Here is a 20,519-nt window from a genome sequence, read left to right on the forward strand (position 1 = left end):
ACACGCACACGTGCCTTAATTATGCAAAGTCGTTCAAATGAATATGTTTTATTGCCCTTCTATGGTTAGCAACACGCAAACAATTGCTTCGCGGCTTTCTTTTTCGTTAGCCTAAGCAACATTACGCGATAGCTATATATTGCAATGATTTTCAAACGTTTTGGAAGGCGTTCCCTCTAAAAGAAAAGAAAAAAATGCTTGTTACAGCATGAAATCTTTCTACGTTAATGATTTTTACACTCTCTTTGAGAAACACTATACAGATTGTTTACTTACAGGTGGACAATTTTTCGTAAGGTGATTTTACGTGCCAAAATAAGGCTAATTTTGTTTTTCGAACTGCAAGGAAAGTATTATGATTGACAAAAATTTTTTTTAATCAGTTCCTTTAACATATTCAGGGTGTTCGACTACCCCTTGGGAAAATTTTAATGGGAGATTCTGGAGGCCAAAATAAGACGAAAATCAAGAATATCAATTTCTTGATTGAGGTTTCGTTAAAGTCATTACAAAAATTAAATTAAAAAATTTTTAATCATTCACGGAAAAATTATTTTCAGTTACAAGGGTAAATTACAATCATTTTTTATGAATAGATATACCCCCGAAATCCTACGCATTTTCGAGAAAAAAATTCTTTACCGAAAATATACTGTGTGGTCAGAAATGTTTTTATAACTTTTTAACGAAGTCTCAATCAACAAATTAATATTCTTAATTTTCGTCTTATTTTGACTTTTAGAATCTTCCATTAAGATTTTTCCCAGGGGTGGTCGAACACCCTGTATTCATTATAAACGCCAAGAAACATTTTAAATAAACTTCGAACGATCCTCTGTCTTCTCTAATAATTAAAAGATTGAATCTTGGTTCCTCTCATATTTCGTCAATTTTGTTATCCTGAATTTTCGTCTCATTTTGGCAGGTACGATTGCTTTAAAAAAATTGCTCGCCCCCAATTAAATACTTTGCATGAAGCACTCGCATACGGCGCTAGATTAGTTCAATTACACATCGATTAGGCCGAATATGCATTAACTCCGTGTATCGAGTCAGCATTACGCTTTGTTTACTATCGATAAAAAATGATGTTCGTCAACGTGCACCGAGTCGTCGTTTTCATTTTCGCGTTTTATTACTCCTAAACAATGCACGCGGGAAGGTGGAACGTGAAATGAGTGGCGATCTTCAACTTTGATAATCACAGGTAAGAAACGTTCCGTAAAACAATCGAACGAAAGTGCACCGGTAAAGAGTTCTATCATTTCCGCTTGTAGAACCGACGGAAATGAAAGGATCTCATTTGGCTAACGACGCGTATGATTTCAGAGCTTTTCACTTGACGAACAAAAGAAGAAAAAAAGGAAGAGAAATCGATAATATCGGGCAAAACAGATAAAGGGAACAGCCGTTAAGCTGCAGAACGAATGATATCGCAACACGAGATAATTAGTCCAAAAATGTTTAAAGGTCTGCTCGTCTAGAGCTGCGTTAATTGTGTTTCTCTTTTGACAAATCCCTCCTTCGCTGAAATAATTTTCAGTCGAGGAACGAATATTACAGAGTTTTACAATTCAGACGCAAGCATTTAATATCAACAGAGAAGTATTGCACTCGAGAATTCTGATTTTTACATTTGATATTTTAAATGTTGGTGTTAATCGAAACAAGTATTAAAAGTAAAGATTAAAAATAATACAAAAAGGGACTGTAGCAAATACTAGATTATATTTACGTAATAAATAGTAAATATTTATGAAACAAATGGGGAAATTCGAGACCTATACTTGTTGTGCAATGGAATTGATATTTAAGACTTCAGAGTATTAATAATTGAGCGTCTCGTTGAACAAAATGAAATTCTCGCGACGAACTATTTAATTTGAATATTTCTAGTGCTTAATTCATAAGATCCTTAAATTGTCGTATGCTTATGTATTATTATAGAGGACATTATAAACTCTGAGAAATGTAGTATCTCCTATGTTACTTAATTTAGCACAAATTTCGTTTGTACTAACTGTATTGGAACAAAATTCCTATTAATAATACACGTGGAGCTGTCGTTTTGTTACATCGAGTAACAAACGGGCGCTCTATTTGTTGAAAATACGTTGTCGTTACGAGTTAAGGGTACACGTTTTAAAATAATAAAATATGGGACACGAGGAAATACAAAAATACGTATCTGTGTTTAGTAATGGTTGGCCGTCGAAAAAGTCATGCTCGTGAATTTCCATCACAAACTATACGTAAGTAGAAAACGTATTCTACGGTCGGGGAATATTATCGTATAAGAATCGCTCAATTGGTGTAAAAATTCTCTAAAATACGTAATCTTTTATTCTACAAAACGTTTCTTATATTTTATGCCGGCGGAACCACGTAGAGCGTTATTGAAATAATTAGGGGTACGACGTTAATACGCTTTTCTTTTATATTTCAGAGTTTACGTTTTAAATATTTAATAAAATAATTCTTAGTTATACAAGAATTAAATTTATTACAGTGAATTAAATTTCAAATATAATAAACAAGTTGGACGTTCAGAAAGTAATGTTTTGAAAAGAGAGATTGTAGTTTAAACTTTTTATTTATTTAGAGGGAATAATTGTTCTTGATGAATGAGTTTTATATTCATTAATTTACGCGTGCGTGAGGGAGAGTTTGTACCGCATTACGTGGCCCAGACTGCATAAGTTGTTTAATAAATCATAGAAGGACCTCGAGGATTAGTTGTTTCTGGACTTAAGAGGTAAAATTATAAAAAAAAAATTGGAAATCCACGGGAATTTCCACATTTCCATGAGAAATAGAGGTAAAAAATTCCACAGCATGAGATTGTACGCGTTAACGTGTTAAATAATTCTGAAAGTAATTAATATTCGAAGATGATCAAGGAATAGTTTGCAAAGTTTAAATACATACAGCGTTTAGTGAGCTATTTTCCGTGAAACAATTAGAAAATCGCCTTCCAATTAGGTTGATGAACACGTGTCAGCGATATCGGTCGCCCGTTTTATCGGACGAGAAAAAGAGCAGCGAGAATCTAAAACAGAATCTAAAAAGTCGAATTGAAATTGCACCAGTTAGAAAATAAAGGAACGCGAAAGGCTCTTCGAATCTTAAACGACGAATTATCTTTTTCATGAATTGTCTGTCGGTCCGGTGAACGCTGAAAACACTTTGATCGGACGTTAAAATTCGAAATAGAAATTTTCGCGATAAAGAAATTAGTTTTGGCCGTTTCAGTCGCGTATGGTTGATAAAGTGTCGTCGATGCGCACCCATTAATTGATCCCTTTCGCGGATGAGAATAAATGACGATGAACAGGACGAATCTTGATTCTCGAAGAATTTTACTCCGAACAATCATTCTTTTCTGCAGACACTGACGTGACTACGACAGGGCAGATAGTAGGATTATGCAGATGGCCGCTCTAGATTGCGCCAGAATATTCGAGCCACTACCCCTGGATGACATGGATTGCGCCGTGTTGTCGATTCTTCGTGGTCGAACCTCGTTATCGATACTTTTTTGCCCCTTTGTTGCCGCGTCGTTTTTAGCGTTGTACCCGTCGCTGCTGGCTCTGCCGTGCAGCCGAATATCTAAGAAAACGTAACCAACATATTAGATCAACTATACACAATATATTTTCACTATACAAATTTTATATTTCCAATATCTCGTCCACGATCTAGGCAAATGTCATTACTTATCGATACGATGTGGATTCACTAGTGCAATAATAAAAGTTTTTTATTTCTCCTATTCTCGTTTCGAAACTTTTAACATATCTGTGACATTTAACTAAAGCCAAATACGACATAACTTTTACTTGTTTCTAACAAATCATAATAGAAGCAGTATTTATTTAATTCGTGTTTCTTTATAACCGAGCCAGTCGACTTTTTCAGCCGACTGAAATCGACTTTGTTCGCACGGAGACTCGTGACATTTAATCGATTTTATTTAAACCATTCATTAAAGTAATTCGCTCAATTTAACTCTGGGACGAATGAGCTAATGAAAGAAAAATTGTCATAGACGGTTATTAAAAACGCTTAATACGATTTAATTACGTAAAAGTAGGAAATAGAAAATAGTGAAATTTGATTTGAAAAACTATTGCAGAAAGATTAAATTTAAGAAACTTGATAATAGTTTCTTTAATAGTTGTATCTTTTAACTAGAATTAATTGGCCATTTTCTCGTAAATGTTCTTGCAGCGAACAAGACCAATTTAATTTTTCGTTACCGTCGACACAAAGAAGATTTGATTCCTCGTGAATGAAGTAACTAAAAAGTGCATGTTCGAATGAGGGTGGAAAATGCGCCCCAGACGATACAAAGTCTTGGGACAGAAATTCCAAGCTTATTATTCTCATCTTTCCGCCGCGTTTTCTTTCTTTCAATGCCTGTTCCTCGACTAGATTCCACGTTTTATGCATGGCAGTTGACGGTCGCTTTTTAAACACATTTCTCAGACTTAACGTCACTCAAATGCATCTTTCATAGCGATTCCATCGAAGCGTACATTCGCAGCCAGGAAGACAAAAATCATTCTCGGTGATACAAAACCGTACAACATAATTCTCGAAGAAATTTCGTCTGTAATGCTAAATTGATTTCAGATTTTGCGAAATTATCTTAGTTTTCCGTGTTTTTTGCAAGCAACGCGAAAAATTTCCCAAACCGAAAAATCGGATTATTTTCCACGTCTGAGACGACGCAATAGTTCAAAATCTCGTTGAACTCTCGAAGAAATTTCGACTGTAATGTTAAATCGATTTCAGATTTTACGAAATTATCTTCGTTTTTCGTGCTTTTTGCGAGTGACGCGAAGAAATGCTGCGAAAGAATTTCCCAAACCGAAAAATCGGATTATTTTCCACGTCTGAGACGACGCAATAGTTCAAAATCTCATTGAGAGCGGCGTTTGTCGCCTCGCAGAAGATATACGTCGTAATGCCACGTTGCTGAAAGTTCGCGGGTAAATTTCACGCCTTCTCTTAAACTTCGCCTTCAAAAAGTTTCCCACCCTGCTGTGCGTAAGTTCTCGCATTATGGCTGGGAGATGATTTAAAAGGAAGTTTTCCAGAATTTCTGAGCGGTATAACGTATTTACGTTAAAATACGCCCACTCCGTCACCGCGTTTTGTACGCCTTGAGCTTCACGATGAAATTCTATAATTAAATCCGATAAGCAACAACCATTCGATCCAAAAACATCAATACATTTTATTCGATCAATTTCAAATTTACGCAGGCATTTATAAATTCAGGAGAAACGATTTTCTGGTCGAAAGAAATTCTCTTTCACGTAATAAAATATCTCCAACTATTTTAAAAAGAAATATCGATCCAAAATTGTCTCGTAAAGCATTAAAATTCGTAAAAATTGATATTCGTTGGACCATTTATTTTGCTCGTTAGATTAATTTGAAATCGTCATGGAAAACATTAAAATTGCAGGACCTTTCGGTAGAAAAGTTTCCAAGAGCCGCGCGTTTTTAGAAAACGCGAAAAAATAAAGTTTCCTTTTATCTCCAAACCGGATAAACCCCTGAAAGAACGAGTTCGCCCACATGATTGGGGGAAAAGGGCTCAACGACCTTCGTAGAATCTGGAGAACCGGACAAAACGGGAATGCCAATGTAGCATCGTAACGCGGCAAGTTTAATTCAATTTTTGTTTCGAAGTCAACCGGGCGACATGTAAGCCGCGGTGCGCACGTTTGAATATTCAAACTTGCTTCGACAACAGTGCAACTGTTGCTGGAATACAGAATTGCAGCAATGAAATGTAAACCGGGATCGTTTTCAACGATACCTTGAGATATTTAATACGGGAATGAGACGGCGGGCAAGAATTCGGTTCGTTTGCCCCGGGGCAAAAGCAAATTTCAAACGCGTTTTGTAAATGGAGAAATATACAACAAAACGATCGTTGCACGGTGTCGCGCGATATTCTACTAATAAAATAAAACTCGGTTGGATAATTAAAATCGACGGTGCACGAAATTTAATATTGTAATCGCGCAAAATGTTCGCGCATACATTTGTTTAAGAATTTAATGTGAAATCCTGTAAATTTGCATTTCCGGGCCGTTGGACGTGGACGTTCCGTCTGTTTCGGGTTTCGATAAATTATTTTCAACTTACGAATCGAACGGAGGGACAGAATTTTGTCAAATTTTTTACGCGAGTCGTAGATCGAATGTGAGCGCCAGTCGACCGTAATATTAATTATTACGAGAAGCTCGAAAGCTGATTTCACAAATATCGATCGACAGTTTGCAACGTCTATATTTAAGATGATCTTTAATAACGATAAAAATTACGTACCATCGTTTCTAATCATATTGGGTAGCGATGAATCCGACTTTTGATCTGGATCGAGTTCTGCGCCAGGGAACGGTCTTTGTCGCGAGTTTTGTATATTTTCAACTGAAAGCAATCAAACGTAAATATCAGCGTTACTATTTCCACGTTACAGCAGCATTTTTCACAGTGTAGATTGTGGCCTGACGCTTTCACGGGCCATAGCTCTGTGCTATTGGATAGGCCGGATGAGAGTTTGGACAGTGAACGTGTTACCATTGTGGAATTAAAGGTAAAATCGTATTTGGTGGTGATTTAAGTACTGAAAATGAGAGCTCCAGCTTCTACAATATTGTTAATTTATCTGATCTTTTGTTAATAGCATTTCTTTGCTTTAATAATCATTCTTCGTAAAAAATAATTTAAATAATTCCCTTTAGTTTATATGGAGCAATATTACTAAATAAATACTACTAAATAGTAATATTCACCCGTTAGTCTCTGATATTTATTATTATTACTGCTACAATTTTTTATACGATGGGAATTATCCGTAAAAAGTAATGATATTGTTTCTTTTTAAATTGGATAAATTTTCAGTCCCCTACTTTGCTTTAGAATTGATGCAATTAATTTATCGAATCTATCGTGGACCGTTTTCACGAAAATAAATACATCGGTATCTCTATTTTTATCAGACCCATTAGTTTTCTGTCGACCTGAGTAGCATTAATAACAATTAAAGAAGCATTAGGTTGCAATTTATTTTACCTTCCTGAATCGTTGGGATTGGGGTTGTAGTCGTCGTCTTTAATTCCGTCGTTGGTGATGGAATATCTGCAAACAACATAAATTTAATCGTTAGATTGCATATTTTTTAAACCATGCTCGCGCAAACGTATGTACGTTTGTTATCGTTGAATGTATGAAATCCTTTCGTTTAACTAAATGGAATATAATTGTTACAACGAACAAAATTGGACGACTGGCCCAGTTTATTTAAATAGATTTCAGATTTTGTTAAATATAAATCATATTGACGGGCAAAAAATATTTTTGTTCGACCCAGTAACGAGAAAGCGGGACATTAAAGATAAATTTTCCGGTTTAAATTCGGCTGTCCATTAAAAATGTTACTGCTCAATTTGTGAAATCTCATTCCATCTGGGTTGCTTGCTATTTAGAGGGGGGATTTAATACGGATACGTGCATCAAATTACGATCGCGACCGAACGACTGTTTAAGTAGCTTTCCCAGTAACGTATCGAGCGGATAGTTGATTAAAGCGCTATGTCAAGAAGTTCGATCCGCGAGTAGGGCAACGCAGAACACACAATTACGGCTTGGATTGATAGCCGCGACTTCTTTTCGTTGGGAAACAGAGGGACGATCGCGGTTATCGGTGATTCGCGGAAATACGATTTTCAGGAAGATAGAAAGGCTCGCTTTATCGCGACGATAAATTGCTTTTTGATATTTGCCTCCACTGGAACGATTGGCAAACGTTTCCAAGACTATTTTTCTCGCTCAAACACTTTTACGAAATTCAAAAAAACTTCGAAAGATCAGTCGCCAGAGGTTTGCGATTTTTAATAAAATTTATTCGGTTAAAAAGAATCGTAAGAATTACTACCAGACTGCTGTAGTTACTTTTATTTCGAAATCGTTTATAATTGAATAGATTGTAAACATACTTACGGTAGAGCGTAATGGCGCCGTCCGTTTCTCCGATAGAATTCCGTGATATGCATTTATAGGTTCCGTAATCGGTCATTCTCACCGATAGTATAGTGAGTAACATGTGTACCTTGTACGTACTTATCGTTTGCGACAGATTATACTTCCCCCCTGGAAGGGAAAAACAACAGTTTTTAAACGGTAGTAGCGTCGTGAAAAGTTTAAACGAAAGCGTTAACAACTCGACAAAATTAAAATTAAATGATAAGAACATTATTTACTATCATTGGTATACGTAGTTCAATTACGAAAGATTGCTTTCAGTAATCAATAATCGCGAAAATGTAGTTTTAGAATTATTAGAGTTTCCAGAACGAGCATTTCTATTATTATCTTCTATCTTAATTTTTCTCACGACTTTGTCGATTACTGTTTAACATTTTACGTAGCACTTGGAAGGGGTTACGAAAATTCTAATGGGTTCTTGGCTCGGCCAGGACAATTCGCGCAGATAAGGAAACTGTTTCTTTTTCGGAACCGATTATTTTTTATGACAATAGACAATCGCAGCGATTTAATTTGAATTTAACGCGGCATTCAATTATCGTAGTTTTCTCGTTACGATCCTGCGTATCGATGCCTTTGTCATGTACAACGAGGAAACTTTATACCACATGCTTCCAATAATGAAAGAAACGGAGTTGGAGAACTATTATAGAATTTTATCACGCTATACGATCATTATTTCGCCGCTGGACGTTCGAAACGAGACTAGTATATTGCGCAGAATTATGGGACTAATTTGAGATGTTCGGCTCGTAATCCACGAACATTGTATACAGCAACAAAGAAAGAACTAAATTCTTGATTGATAACGCGACCGTTCCTTTACGAAATAAAAGTAATTTGAACGTTTTAACTTGTGCTATTTCTAAAATCAGAAATCAATTTTAGAGCTTACAGAGAAGATTTCAAAGAAACAGGATGTTAAATTCGAAATATTTGTATGATTTATGAAATATATTTTACACAAACTTCTCGTTTCCTCCTAGTTCCAGCAAGAAGTTATAAAACACGGTACAGGAACGGGGAATAATAATTAACCCCATATAAATTTCACTAAACGCGGAATTCTTTCCCAGGGGTGGGCGAAATTCCTCAGAAACGAGAAGAGCGACGCAAAGAGCAAAACTCACGACAACCACGGGGTCATTAAAGTAGTGCATGGGGCGCGTTTGCGTCGAACGAATCCGCGTACAAATATCTAAACATTGTCGTTGAATTTCAGAAGGTATTCGCGAGCTTAGAATTTTTTTCGCCCGCGAATTACCAACAGAGCAGACGTCGTTTTCCCCGGGTGAACCGCGCGTTAGAAATGAAAAGAGCGGCGCAAAGAGCAGAAGTCATGACAATCACGAGTCATTAAAGTTGTATGCGTGGCCCGACGAACCCAGAAAACGTCTGGTTTGAAATGGTCGAGGAGGGTGCAAGTCGTTGTGATGCAGAGAGGATGGGTTAGAATGGTGCAATGGTTCAGAAGGGTGAAAGGACAGTAATGGCATTGGTAAGTAGCTTGAGGCAACCCACTCTTCTGCAGAGGTTGCTCGAGCACCGCGTTGCTTTCTTTTAATATTGTTCGCGCGATGCTGCCCGCTATCCACCAACAATCTTAGCCTACGATCGCGTGGACAGCCACGAGGAACGAGGACACCCACAAAATCAAACGAACGTGGATGCAAGTGTCAATAGTCGTGTTATTAAGCTAGGTTCATTATTTTCAAATAGTGTTTCGAGAACCTTTCCACTTGTTCGAGTTTTGTGTTTTCCGTTGTATTCTGCGATAAACATTGTTGAATCAGTAACAAAATATTTAGGGTATTCGACTACTTATGGGAAAACTTTTATTGGAAGATTCTAGAGGCCAAAATAAGACGAAAATGGAGAATACCGATTTGTTGATTGAGGCTTCGTTAAAATGTTATTAACGTTTAAAGTTACGTCTGTAGAACGGCGGCGGACAGCTGTTAGTGGAACTTTAAACGTTAATAACTTTTTAACGAAGTCTCAATCAACAAATCGGTATTCTCGATTTTCGTCTTATTTTGGCCTCTAGAATCTTCTATTAAAATTTTCCCCAGAGGTGGTCAAATGCCCTGTATATGCATAAATAAAAATTCAAGGGTCAATACATCCATGCAAGTGTCGATAGTCGAATAACGAAGCTAGGTTCATTACTTTCAAAAATTGTTTCGAGTAAATGATGAGTAATAATCGGGAAGAATCTTTCCACTTGTTCGAGTTTTGTGTTTTCCGTTGTATTCTGCGATAAATATCGTCGAATCGGTAACGAAATAAATATGCATAAATAAAAATTCATCGTGTCATCGATTCCACACGGCGCTCAAACAATAATACGTATTATCAATATGCAACAACTCGGCTGTAAAACGTTTTTGTTTCTTTATTCGCCGTGTTATTCGGTTTATAATTCTCACATGTGCGCGGGGGAGGAATAATCGAACGTATTATTGTGAAAATACGGAACGTTTCACACTGTTTTATAACGATGATAGGTGTGTTATTTGAATTAGAAATTAAATTCGAACCATCTTTATTTTTAATTTAAAGACGAATACAGTACAACTGTATAATTTTGTTACTTTCTTCGGAAAGGGTAGAGTCTTAATTTTATTTAAAATAAATTTCTGGAAGAACTATGAATAAAATTTCGATGCTACGATTAAATGCAAGATTCGGAATTTGCAACAAAAGTTAAATAAAAGCACTTGAAAATAGCAATCGTATCGAGAGAAAATGATAAAATAAGAGATAGCTATATGATTTCAGTTGCAATATGTTTTTTCATCGCGTTTCTCACGCAAATTCCTCGCTGTTTTTTTAGTGATTTTGTTATTCCACGTACAAAGACACCTCGTCGTTGTCACGATGTTAGTTCTGATAACATGCTCGTTAGCTCGTTATTAAGTTAATGCAGACATCAGTCGGAAGGCAAAATACAAGGCGAGTTACCAAGCCTTAGATATCTAAACGGTAAAGCATGTCATAATTAGAACACTGAGTCGCCTTAGGGCATATCCGAACCGAGTAGTGAATACAATATGTTCAATACGATGCTTAGGATCTACCTGTCAGACGATAGACCGAAATAATATATATTTGTCATAGTAAAAAGAAAAACAAAGGAACGCGGAGATTAGAAAAGTTTTTCGAAACGTTCGAAATTACGGAGACTTTGAATAACAAAACTGCCAAGAATTTTTATGAGGCTTTCGAAACAGATATCGTTTCAAGGTGATCGAAGGTCAGTCAAGGTCACTTACCAAAGTTTTTAACCACGTAAACTTTCCCGAGCGGTTTAAAATTACGAATCTCGCCTAATTAAACTTCTGGGGCTCCGCGGAAGTTTCTAAATATGACTTGTCTGCAAACGCAGTGTTACGCTTAAAAGGAGTTTAATAATCAAGTAAAGTGGCACGTATTAAAACTAATTATTAAAATTGCCTTCGAACTTGCATTTTATACAATTTATAATTTCTGTTCTATTTTTATTACAACATTAACGTTAGTAACTAAACTGCATTACGAGGTATTTTGACAGACCAGCGACAGTATTTATTTTATTCACAATTAATATCTTGCTCTATTATTTTGCGCGAGTATAATTATACGCGACAATTTCTGCTATATATTTTGAAGAGAATACACGATGCAGACTAAGGATTAGTTTTCTCTAGAGACAGAAATATAAAATGCTATTTTTGAATAATTTATTGTTAGATTATATTCCCGTGTTTGCTGCAGAATTAATACAGCAATGTTTAACTCCCAGACACAGTACGGTGCATAAAACGGTATTGTTATATGCACAAACGTGGCGCTAAAATATTCTGTAAATAATCCTCGTGCTCGAAAAGTTTAGCACGAAAGTCTCATTATTCGAAGTAATTATTGCTCCATGCATTTTCGTGTATCCCATTGCGACGTTGTTAGACCGTTCCAGTAATGTACGGTACATATGTGTCGTGTACCGTGCGTACATTCGTTAATAAAACAGCGTTAACTATGTTGGGCAGTACGGTTCAATCGCTCTTCAGTGAATTAGCAGGCCAGGAACACGTCCATTACAAACGTGCAAATGCGAAAGTACAGTAGCGACAAATGTGTGAATCTCGTAATACGGGGGAAGGGGAATACATTTTTATTTAATTTTATTTATTTAATACCGCGTGTACAAGCTGTAAATTATTTCGTATTAACGCAAAGACAACGTGAAGTAAGAGGCAAGAGGATCTTAGGACCTTCTTAACATTAAATCTATCGACACTTCTACAAACTATGTCGAAATTTTTTAATTTTCATCGAATAGAAGATGAAATGTCCTTGAAAACGAATTTCATTTCAAATCGATACCGTAGTTGAAACAATACGCATGAAATTTCAGTAGAATAAGTTCTGGTCAGACATTATATTTTTGGTAAGGAATTTTTTTCGCGAAACTGAGTAGGATTTCGTGGGTATGTCTATTCACCAAAAATGATTGTAATTGACCCCCGCAACCGAAAATAATTTTTCCAGAACGATTTGAAACTTTTCAATTTCGCCGAAAAATTTAGGCCTACCCCCCGTCGATTTTTCTTAAAAATTCCTTTTTCATTTTTAGTAATTTTGTTTGACGCCCTACAGAAAAGTTGTCCAATACTTTTTTGTAGGTACCCATGAGCTCTACTTCAGAAAAAAGTTTCATTGAAATACATTCACTATTGTTGGAGTTATGGCTGTTTGAAAATTGGACCATTTTTATGGGGTTTTTCTCATTTTGCGGGGTCAAGGACCAACTTTTCGAATATTTTTGCGATTTGTACATATTCTCCATCAAAATACGCGTAGTTTGCTTTTTTAAACATTAAAATCGTCCAATCCGTTCAGAAGTTATGATGTTTTAAAGATTCGCATGAAAATTCAGTGAAACATATCGATGGTATGGTCAGGCATTATATTTTCGGAAAAGAATTTTTTTCTCGAAAGTGCGTAGGAATTCGGGGATATGTTTAATCACCAAAAATGATTGTAATTGACCCCTGCAACTAAAAATAATTTTTTTAGAACGATTTGAAAATTTTTAATTTTGTCGAGAAATTTCACACCTACTCGAATTTTTTTTTCGAAAGTGGGTAGGAATTCGGGGATATGTTTAATCACCAAAAATAATTGTAATTGTCCCGGGCAACCGAAAATAATTTTTCCAGAATGATTTCAAATTTTTTAATAATTTTTTAACTAAGCCTCATTCAAAAAATTGATATTCTTGATTTTCGTCTCATTCTGGCCTCTAGAATCTTCCATTAAAATTTTTCCCAGGGGTAGCTGAACACCCTGTATGTTTCCTATTTAATATATGCAAACTAATATGTATACAAATTTTCAAAAACACAAACATCACGGTTTATGCATTTTTAAAATAAAATTGAAAATAATTTTTAAGCAAGCAATCAATCAAAGGATCCGCATGCATATCAACCACACACATGCCAGTGTATTAAATTGTAATTAAACAAGCAAAATTCTCAATGGCAATAATCGATGGTAGAATTATTTTGTTTATCGCGAACGTGTTCGTTCAAAGTTATATCGAATTTGTATTGCTTGTTCAACTATAGGCACCGTGTAATCAAAATTTGACGCAATATCTAATTTCAAATACCAGATTTTATCGTCTCGTTGTTTTCCTTCTTCCAATAATTCAGCGATCTCGGGAATGCTTCTGAATTACACTCCAGAGTCATATCCTGCCCTTCCTTCGATCCTACCAACTGATTCTGTATATAAATCATCGGAGGAACTGAAAAGTCCCGGCAAACGAAACGCGGTATGAATTTACTGTGAACTCAATTCGACGTTTAAAATATTTACTTGTAATATTAAGAATCTACTCACAATGCACTGTGAGCATTATTCTTTTGCTGACTGTAGGCGGTACTCCGTTGGAAGCGATGCACAGATATCCGCCCATCTGCAATCTGTTTATCTTCGTGATATTGAAGACCGATCCGTTTACATTTCTCACTGGAATGTTAATTAAAATCGTGATAATGTGATGAAATGTTGAAAAATTCACAGGAGAATCACAAATTAATGTAATTGCATCGTATTTTAGAAACAACGCTGAATATCGCAAATAATGCGAAACAATATTTCGTTAAACGAGTTTCTCTAAATAAAACGAAACCTTAATGAACTTCCATAGATAAACCTAATGGAAGATTTTGATTAAAACCCATTACGTCGACGATTACATTAAAATGAGGTTCTTCAAATATAAAACTATTTATTAATATTGTTTTACGATACGTTCATAAATTGATCCAGTGACGTAATAAATCGATTAACAAGTATTGGACGCGTGTAAACGAATTTTTTAACTCGAAGTTTCTACATAATTGTGTTTACTCGTACGTATAACGGGTGCATTGTTTCTGTTGGCAGATTAATACTCATTTGGAGAACAGTGGCGTTGATTTTGCGCCACAAAAGATAAACGTAATGGCGAGTTCGAAATTAATATTCACTAATCGAGCCGCCTGTTTGTTTCTATCGATACCGTGAACGCTCTTTTTGTTAGTCTGTTTAATCCGAGTAAGCATCTGATACTGTAAATACAGTCACGGAGAAATGTATCGTGGGCATAACGTTTGTCGGGAATTTCTTGCTCGCGGTGGTTTACTAGGACCACGCTTGATTATGTTCTCTTGTACCGTTTAGAATCTGATTATGTGTCTAAGGAAAATTATATTATCGAACGCAAGTAAGAAAGGCGCCAAGTTACCAATATGTTTATTTTGTTTTGCTGTCGTTGCTTGAAAGTTGTTATTTAAAGAGATTAAAATTCAGATAACAGGATGTAAAAGATTTTATTCAAAGAGTCGCCTCTTCTCTAATTGGAGGGACGATACTGTAGAATTAATTGCAACGCCAGTATTATTTTAAATAGTGTGAATCTACTCTTATCTAAAAATATTTAAAAACGTCGTGAGATAAGAAAAGTCGATGATTCGTTGGAAGATTTCAGACGGTGTCCGTAAAACAATTGCAATAGTAATCGTACACGGAGCGCTCGGCGAATGTAAATCTTGCGGCGGGAAACTAAAAAGCGGTCACGACAGTCGTCTCTGGTTAAATTTTCGATTCGTTGAGCTCTGACTTTGTCTGCCTAAGCGTTTAATCTCTGTACAAAGCAATTTATGTTATTGAAACGCCTGTCGACTCTGCCCGTAATCACTTGCATGCGAGATAAACTCTAAACCACCAACCAAACCACTCGATACGATTCGTGTTAACCACTTTAATTAATTCCTTTCCGACTACGACTGTTACCTGTGTTGATTCTTGAACGTCCATTCTTCTTCTATTTTTTTAAAACAACGATCACTTACGATTATCTTTAGAATTTTACGAAAATTAATAGTACAATATAGTAAAGTCTGCGTTATTAAATAGTAGAAAAACCGAAGTGGCGACTGGGTGATAAAATAATTTTTAAAGAGACGTTTATTGTATACGAATTAATAATTCCTGAATTTTCTCACTTTTCCTAAAGTAAATATTTCCTTTTAAATTTATGAAACGCAATAATGAGCTTTGAAAAATGATATAACTGAAAAACTTGTACTAACAAAGATTCGTGCAAACAATGTGGACTTTATCAGAATTTTTGCGAATGAAAGCGCTTAGTTATCGCGGAAAAGGAAGATGGACCGACTTTCGAAATGGTCGCTCCCGTTTATAGATTAATTTTGGCAGTTAATCTTCTCATAGAAGTTTCGTTCGCCGTGGAAAAAACGTATGTAAATAAAGACGATAATTTACGGTGACTCGCGCTGTACACGCAGAAGCGTTAAAACTACAAGAGACATTTTTCTCGCCTGGGGCAAGACAGTTCCCTATAGAAGAACATGGCGCTGGTAACAATCGGACGCGCGCGGAAGACAAAAGAGTGATAAATCTTTATCGCGCCACGGCATATACGAATAATACCGTTGATATTACACGGTATTACTATACAACACGCAGAGTATGTATTTCATTCTGACATCATCGGCATAACAACCGAACAACGACAGCTTCGCATGATGCTTTTACCACAGACGAGGTATACGAGTAGACCTTTCACTACTGACCAGTGCTGACTGGTGCTCGTACCACTACTGACCACTGATCAGTCAGAATTCGTATCTGCAGTTGCACATTTCAATTTTGTTTCTAGAAAATATGTGTATCATGTCACATGTATTGACATTTTATTAGGTTCTTCATCTCTTCGTTTGGCAGTTCTTTTAAGAATTCTCAAGAATTAGATAGGTATTCGAATTCCTCGCCAAAGGAAGGGTGGTTGGGGCGAGACTAGGGTAGGTTGAGTAGTGCCGTGCAAGAAGATTCTAATTTTAAGCAAAAGATCCGAAGATAAAACAATATACATGTGTTACTACTCACGGATATGATTCATACCCGCGGTCACTACACTTGCCAAAGAAAGCACGTATACAACCAGTCACCCATGTCGATTAGGACCTTTCGCTCTACGACATGGGGGCCGGAGGAATAAAAATCACATGCAATTCACCGGTCAGTAATGGTGAGTAGTGGTCATTTGTTGCTTCCTCGACCAACGATCGTTGGTCACAGAAGCTCTTTATTAACGGAGGGTGGATGGGATTCGGGTAGGGTGGGTCTCCACTCGTAGCAACCTCCACGTGATGAGACCTGAGTAATATTATTTAGCGTTTAATTAATAATCGTATCACTCTTAGCTGGGTAATGCAATTATCAATTAAAAACTAAATAATATTAGCAAATTAGCTGCGATCCGCCTTGCATAGGTCATCATAAATATAGACCTTCTTCACTAGGTTAGTTTGGCGAATATTTATTCGCGAAGAAATAAAACAAATATCGAGTCATCAAAAACTTTAGTATATATTTATTACCTTCTTCTCCGTTGCTCAGACGTATAGTTTCTCCGTCCTCTCTTCTCCAAGTGATATTTGGCGTTGGCAATCCTGCGGCTGCGCAACGCAATGTCACGTTGGCTCCTTCGCGAATCACCATGTCGGTGCTCGTAGAATTATCCAAAATATCGGGTGGAACTGAAAATAGCGAAATAAATAGAAATAAGTAACGTTTGGCACACATTCTAATATATACCATTCTATAACTATGACTTTGAACACTAGAACTGGTGATAATTATGGTGTATTTATTTGTAAATAAATGTTTCTTTGTTCTCTCATAGAAAATCATAGTAAATTAGCAAAAATCCTGTCTAGTAAATTTATTACAATTTTTATTAGAAATTATAAATCAATTTTGACCACTTTTGTAATCCTAGTGTTGATGTGGAGATTTTAATGCAAAGATCGTGAATAATAATTTTTGTTAGGTTGCATAAAATTAAAACCAACCTACAACTTCCAGGTAACCAGTCTGGCTCTTCATTGGTTCAGTATTTATCTGGCACATGTAAGCGCCTCGATCGGTTTCACGCACGTCGTGTATGTGCAGATGCCATGATTTGTGATCCGTATGGGTTATTGTAATCCTTCTGTTCTTCGTAATCACGTGAGTCTCTATCGTCAAGATTGTTTGCGTGTCCACTCGCAGCCACGCCACCTGTAAAAAACAAGACAGGCTAAAGGGTATAGCCGAATAAGGGGGTCAAATGTGCCCCCAAACCGAATTGAACGAATGATGGGCCATTCGATAGCTTATCCAAAAAAAACCATGTGTGCAAATTTTTAACTTGAAATCTCGACCGTGGGGGTAGTAATGGGGTGAAAACGAAAATCATGTTTTTGAACAATTTCTCTTAACCTATTGAGTAAAAAAATGTAAAAAAATTCAGAGACACTTCGGGTACTGGGACACATATTTTGGGAGATTTTCAGATTTTTTGATCGAAGAACCAGGAAGTAAAAAATAAAAAACCGCAAAAAATGCCGAAAAATGCCAATTACGTATCGAAGGAAGCCCGGAACTACTTTTATACTTTTACAGTAAACACGTATTGCTATTGCTATTATTCTCAATTTTTTTCAGATTTTTCATTTTGGTGCGCCGCAGTGAAAAAAAATAAAAACCGATTTTTTCCTCATTTTCTGCGTATTAGAGTAACTTACACGTTGAATTTTTATGCATTCTTCGATATACGAGTGTTTTGTACACTGTTTAATGTCTCTACACTAAGCAGAATTACATAACAATTGAAAGAAACAAAATAAACCAACCGTTGAGCGCAACATATCCTAAAAAATCAACGATATTTTCAACGACGTCGTTGGCGCAGCGTTAGAGTGTCCGACTGTGGAACCGCTGGAAGTTTTTTTACCGTAGGTTCGGGTCTCTCTTTGGGACTTACAATTTTTTTTTATTCGTTATTTTTTTTTCAAATTCTAACTATATAACAATGGTTTATATTTATTTATAAATATTCTAAAGGCATTTTACAAATATTTTAACCTGAAATATGTATAAATATAATTTTGGTGCGATTTTTGCATAGGATGATTTTCTTATCTCCACATCATTTAAAAATAACTTCAAAAAAATTAAGGATACATATTGTTAAACTATAGCAATATTTAATATACTGTTAAAATCCAAAGTGATTTGAAAATTCGGTTTATGACACAGTTTTCTGGTACATTGTAGCTATTAGGAATGGTTTTTTTCGTAAAATTATTTTTCGTTATTAGTCACTCTATAGCAAGTTACTCTGTAGCAAACATTCATATTTATCAAAGAAAGAGAAAAAAAAGGAAAGATCTGCTTGATCGAAGGGGTTGAAGAAGTAATAGTAAGCCAGTATAGAATCTTCTGTTCTAATCCATTCACAATAGTCAAAGGTAAGAGATTTGATAACTAACATTTCACATTAAGTTCAGTTTAAGAGATGTTAAACAATAATCGTGGTTGACAAAAAAAATAAGGACGCAAAGACGCTCCAAAATTATATTTATATATATTTCAGGTTAAAATATTTGTAAAATGCCTTTAGAATATTTATAAATAAATATAAATCATTGTTATATAGTCAGAATTTGAAAAAAAAATAACGAATAAAAAAAAATTGTAAGTCCCAAAGAGAGACTCGAACCTACGGTAAAAAAACTTCCAGCGGTTCCACAGTCGGACACTCTAACGCTGCGCCAACGACCCTGTTGAAAACATCGTTGATTTTTTAGGATATGTTGCGCTCAACGGTTGGTTTATTTTATTTCTTTCAATTGTTATGTAATTTTGCTTAGTGTAGAAACATTAAACAGTGTACAAAACACTCGCATATTGAAGAATGCATAAAAATTCAACGTGTAAGTTACTCTAATACGCAGAAAATGAGGAAAAAATCGGTTTTTATTTTTTTTCACTGCGGCGCACCAAAATGAAAAATCTGAAAAAAATTGAGAATAATAGTAATAGCAATACGTGTTTACTGTAAAAGTATAAAAGTAGTTCCGGGCCTCCTTCGATACGTAATTGGCATTTTTCGGCATTTTTTGCGGTTTTTTATTTTTTACTACCTGGTTCTTCGATCAAAAAATCTGAAAATCTCCCAAAATATGTGTCCCAGTACCCGAAGTGTCTCTGAATTTTTTTACATTTTTTTACTCAATAGGTTAAGAGAAATTGTTCATAAACATGATTTTCGTTTTCACCCCATTACTACCCCCACGGTCGAGATTTCAAGTTAAAAATTTGCACACATGGTTTTTTTTGGATAAGCTATCGAATGGCCCATCATTCGTTCAATTCGGTTTGGGGGCACATTTGACCCCCTTATTCGGCTATACCCTTTAGCTTCTCTTTGACAATTTATAAGGATTTATTTTATTATCATAATACTCGTTGTAAACTGATCGATATCGTTGGAGAAAAATTTCTTCGAGAAGAAAATAACTATATTAATAACACCATGATGGAATACGATAATAACATATTTTTTGTGTAAATTGCCCATTTTTCTATATTCTCGTTCACAATTAATGCAGAATACGATTAAGACAATCGCTCTATCTCGGTCTGAGAAACTTTAATACAGAATATACAGTCGTTTGCGCGGGTGGGAACGTCTGTCGTGGTGTCCAACTTTAATACCGTTTTTCTCAGGACTGCTTTTCCCGAGTTGACGCCCCTAAAAACTCCGACACTAATGAACCTTCTTCGTGAAATATGACACACGCAACGAGTAAATTTCTCTTGATCGTCAGCGACGATCTGCGGTCATTCTCTTCCATTTAAAGATCATTTTCTGTTGAATTTCGCTACTATTGTATTTTTTAAATCTTTGTTGTCTCGAGAATGCTTCTTGTCTTCGTATATCAGGCTATTTCTAATTTAAGCAATTAATTTTCAAACTGAAATGTTAAAGGAAACAAATTTTAATTCTTGTAATTTACGATTGTCTAAAATCAATGTTTTGGTCTCACAAGAAATTTCGCGGTTCTTAA

General features: G+C 35.7%; 1 protein-coding gene across 1 annotated transcript in view; it reads right to left on the reverse strand.

The window, feature by feature from the left end:
- Positions 1–814: 814 nt before the first annotated feature.
- Positions 815–20,519, reverse strand: part of LOC143351835 (opioid-binding protein/cell adhesion molecule homolog) — a 145,382-nt gene continuing 125,677 nt past the window's right edge. Inside the window, exons 3-10 of the mRNA XM_076783837.1 lie at positions 17,478–17,685; positions 17,004–17,162; positions 13,957–14,085; positions 13,724–13,861; positions 8,023–8,172; positions 7,096–7,161; positions 6,349–6,450; positions 815–3,609 (exon numbers count right to left, since the gene is read on the reverse strand). Of these exons, the coding sequence (XP_076639952.1) occupies positions 3,401–3,609; positions 6,349–6,450; positions 7,096–7,161; positions 8,023–8,172; positions 13,724–13,861; positions 13,957–14,085; positions 17,004–17,162; positions 17,478–17,685 (1,161 nt within the window). The 3' untranslated portion in view covers positions 815–3,400. The remainder of the gene's footprint in view (positions 3,610–6,348; positions 6,451–7,095; positions 7,162–8,022; positions 8,173–13,723; positions 13,862–13,956; positions 14,086–17,003; positions 17,163–17,477; positions 17,686–20,519) is intronic.

This window comes from Colletes latitarsis, chromosome 2 (genome assembly GCF_051014445.1).
Source record: "Colletes latitarsis isolate SP2378_abdomen chromosome 2, iyColLati1, whole genome shotgun sequence".
In the NCBI taxonomy this organism is placed as follows: domain Eukaryota; kingdom Metazoa; phylum Arthropoda; class Insecta; order Hymenoptera; family Colletidae; genus Colletes; species Colletes latitarsis.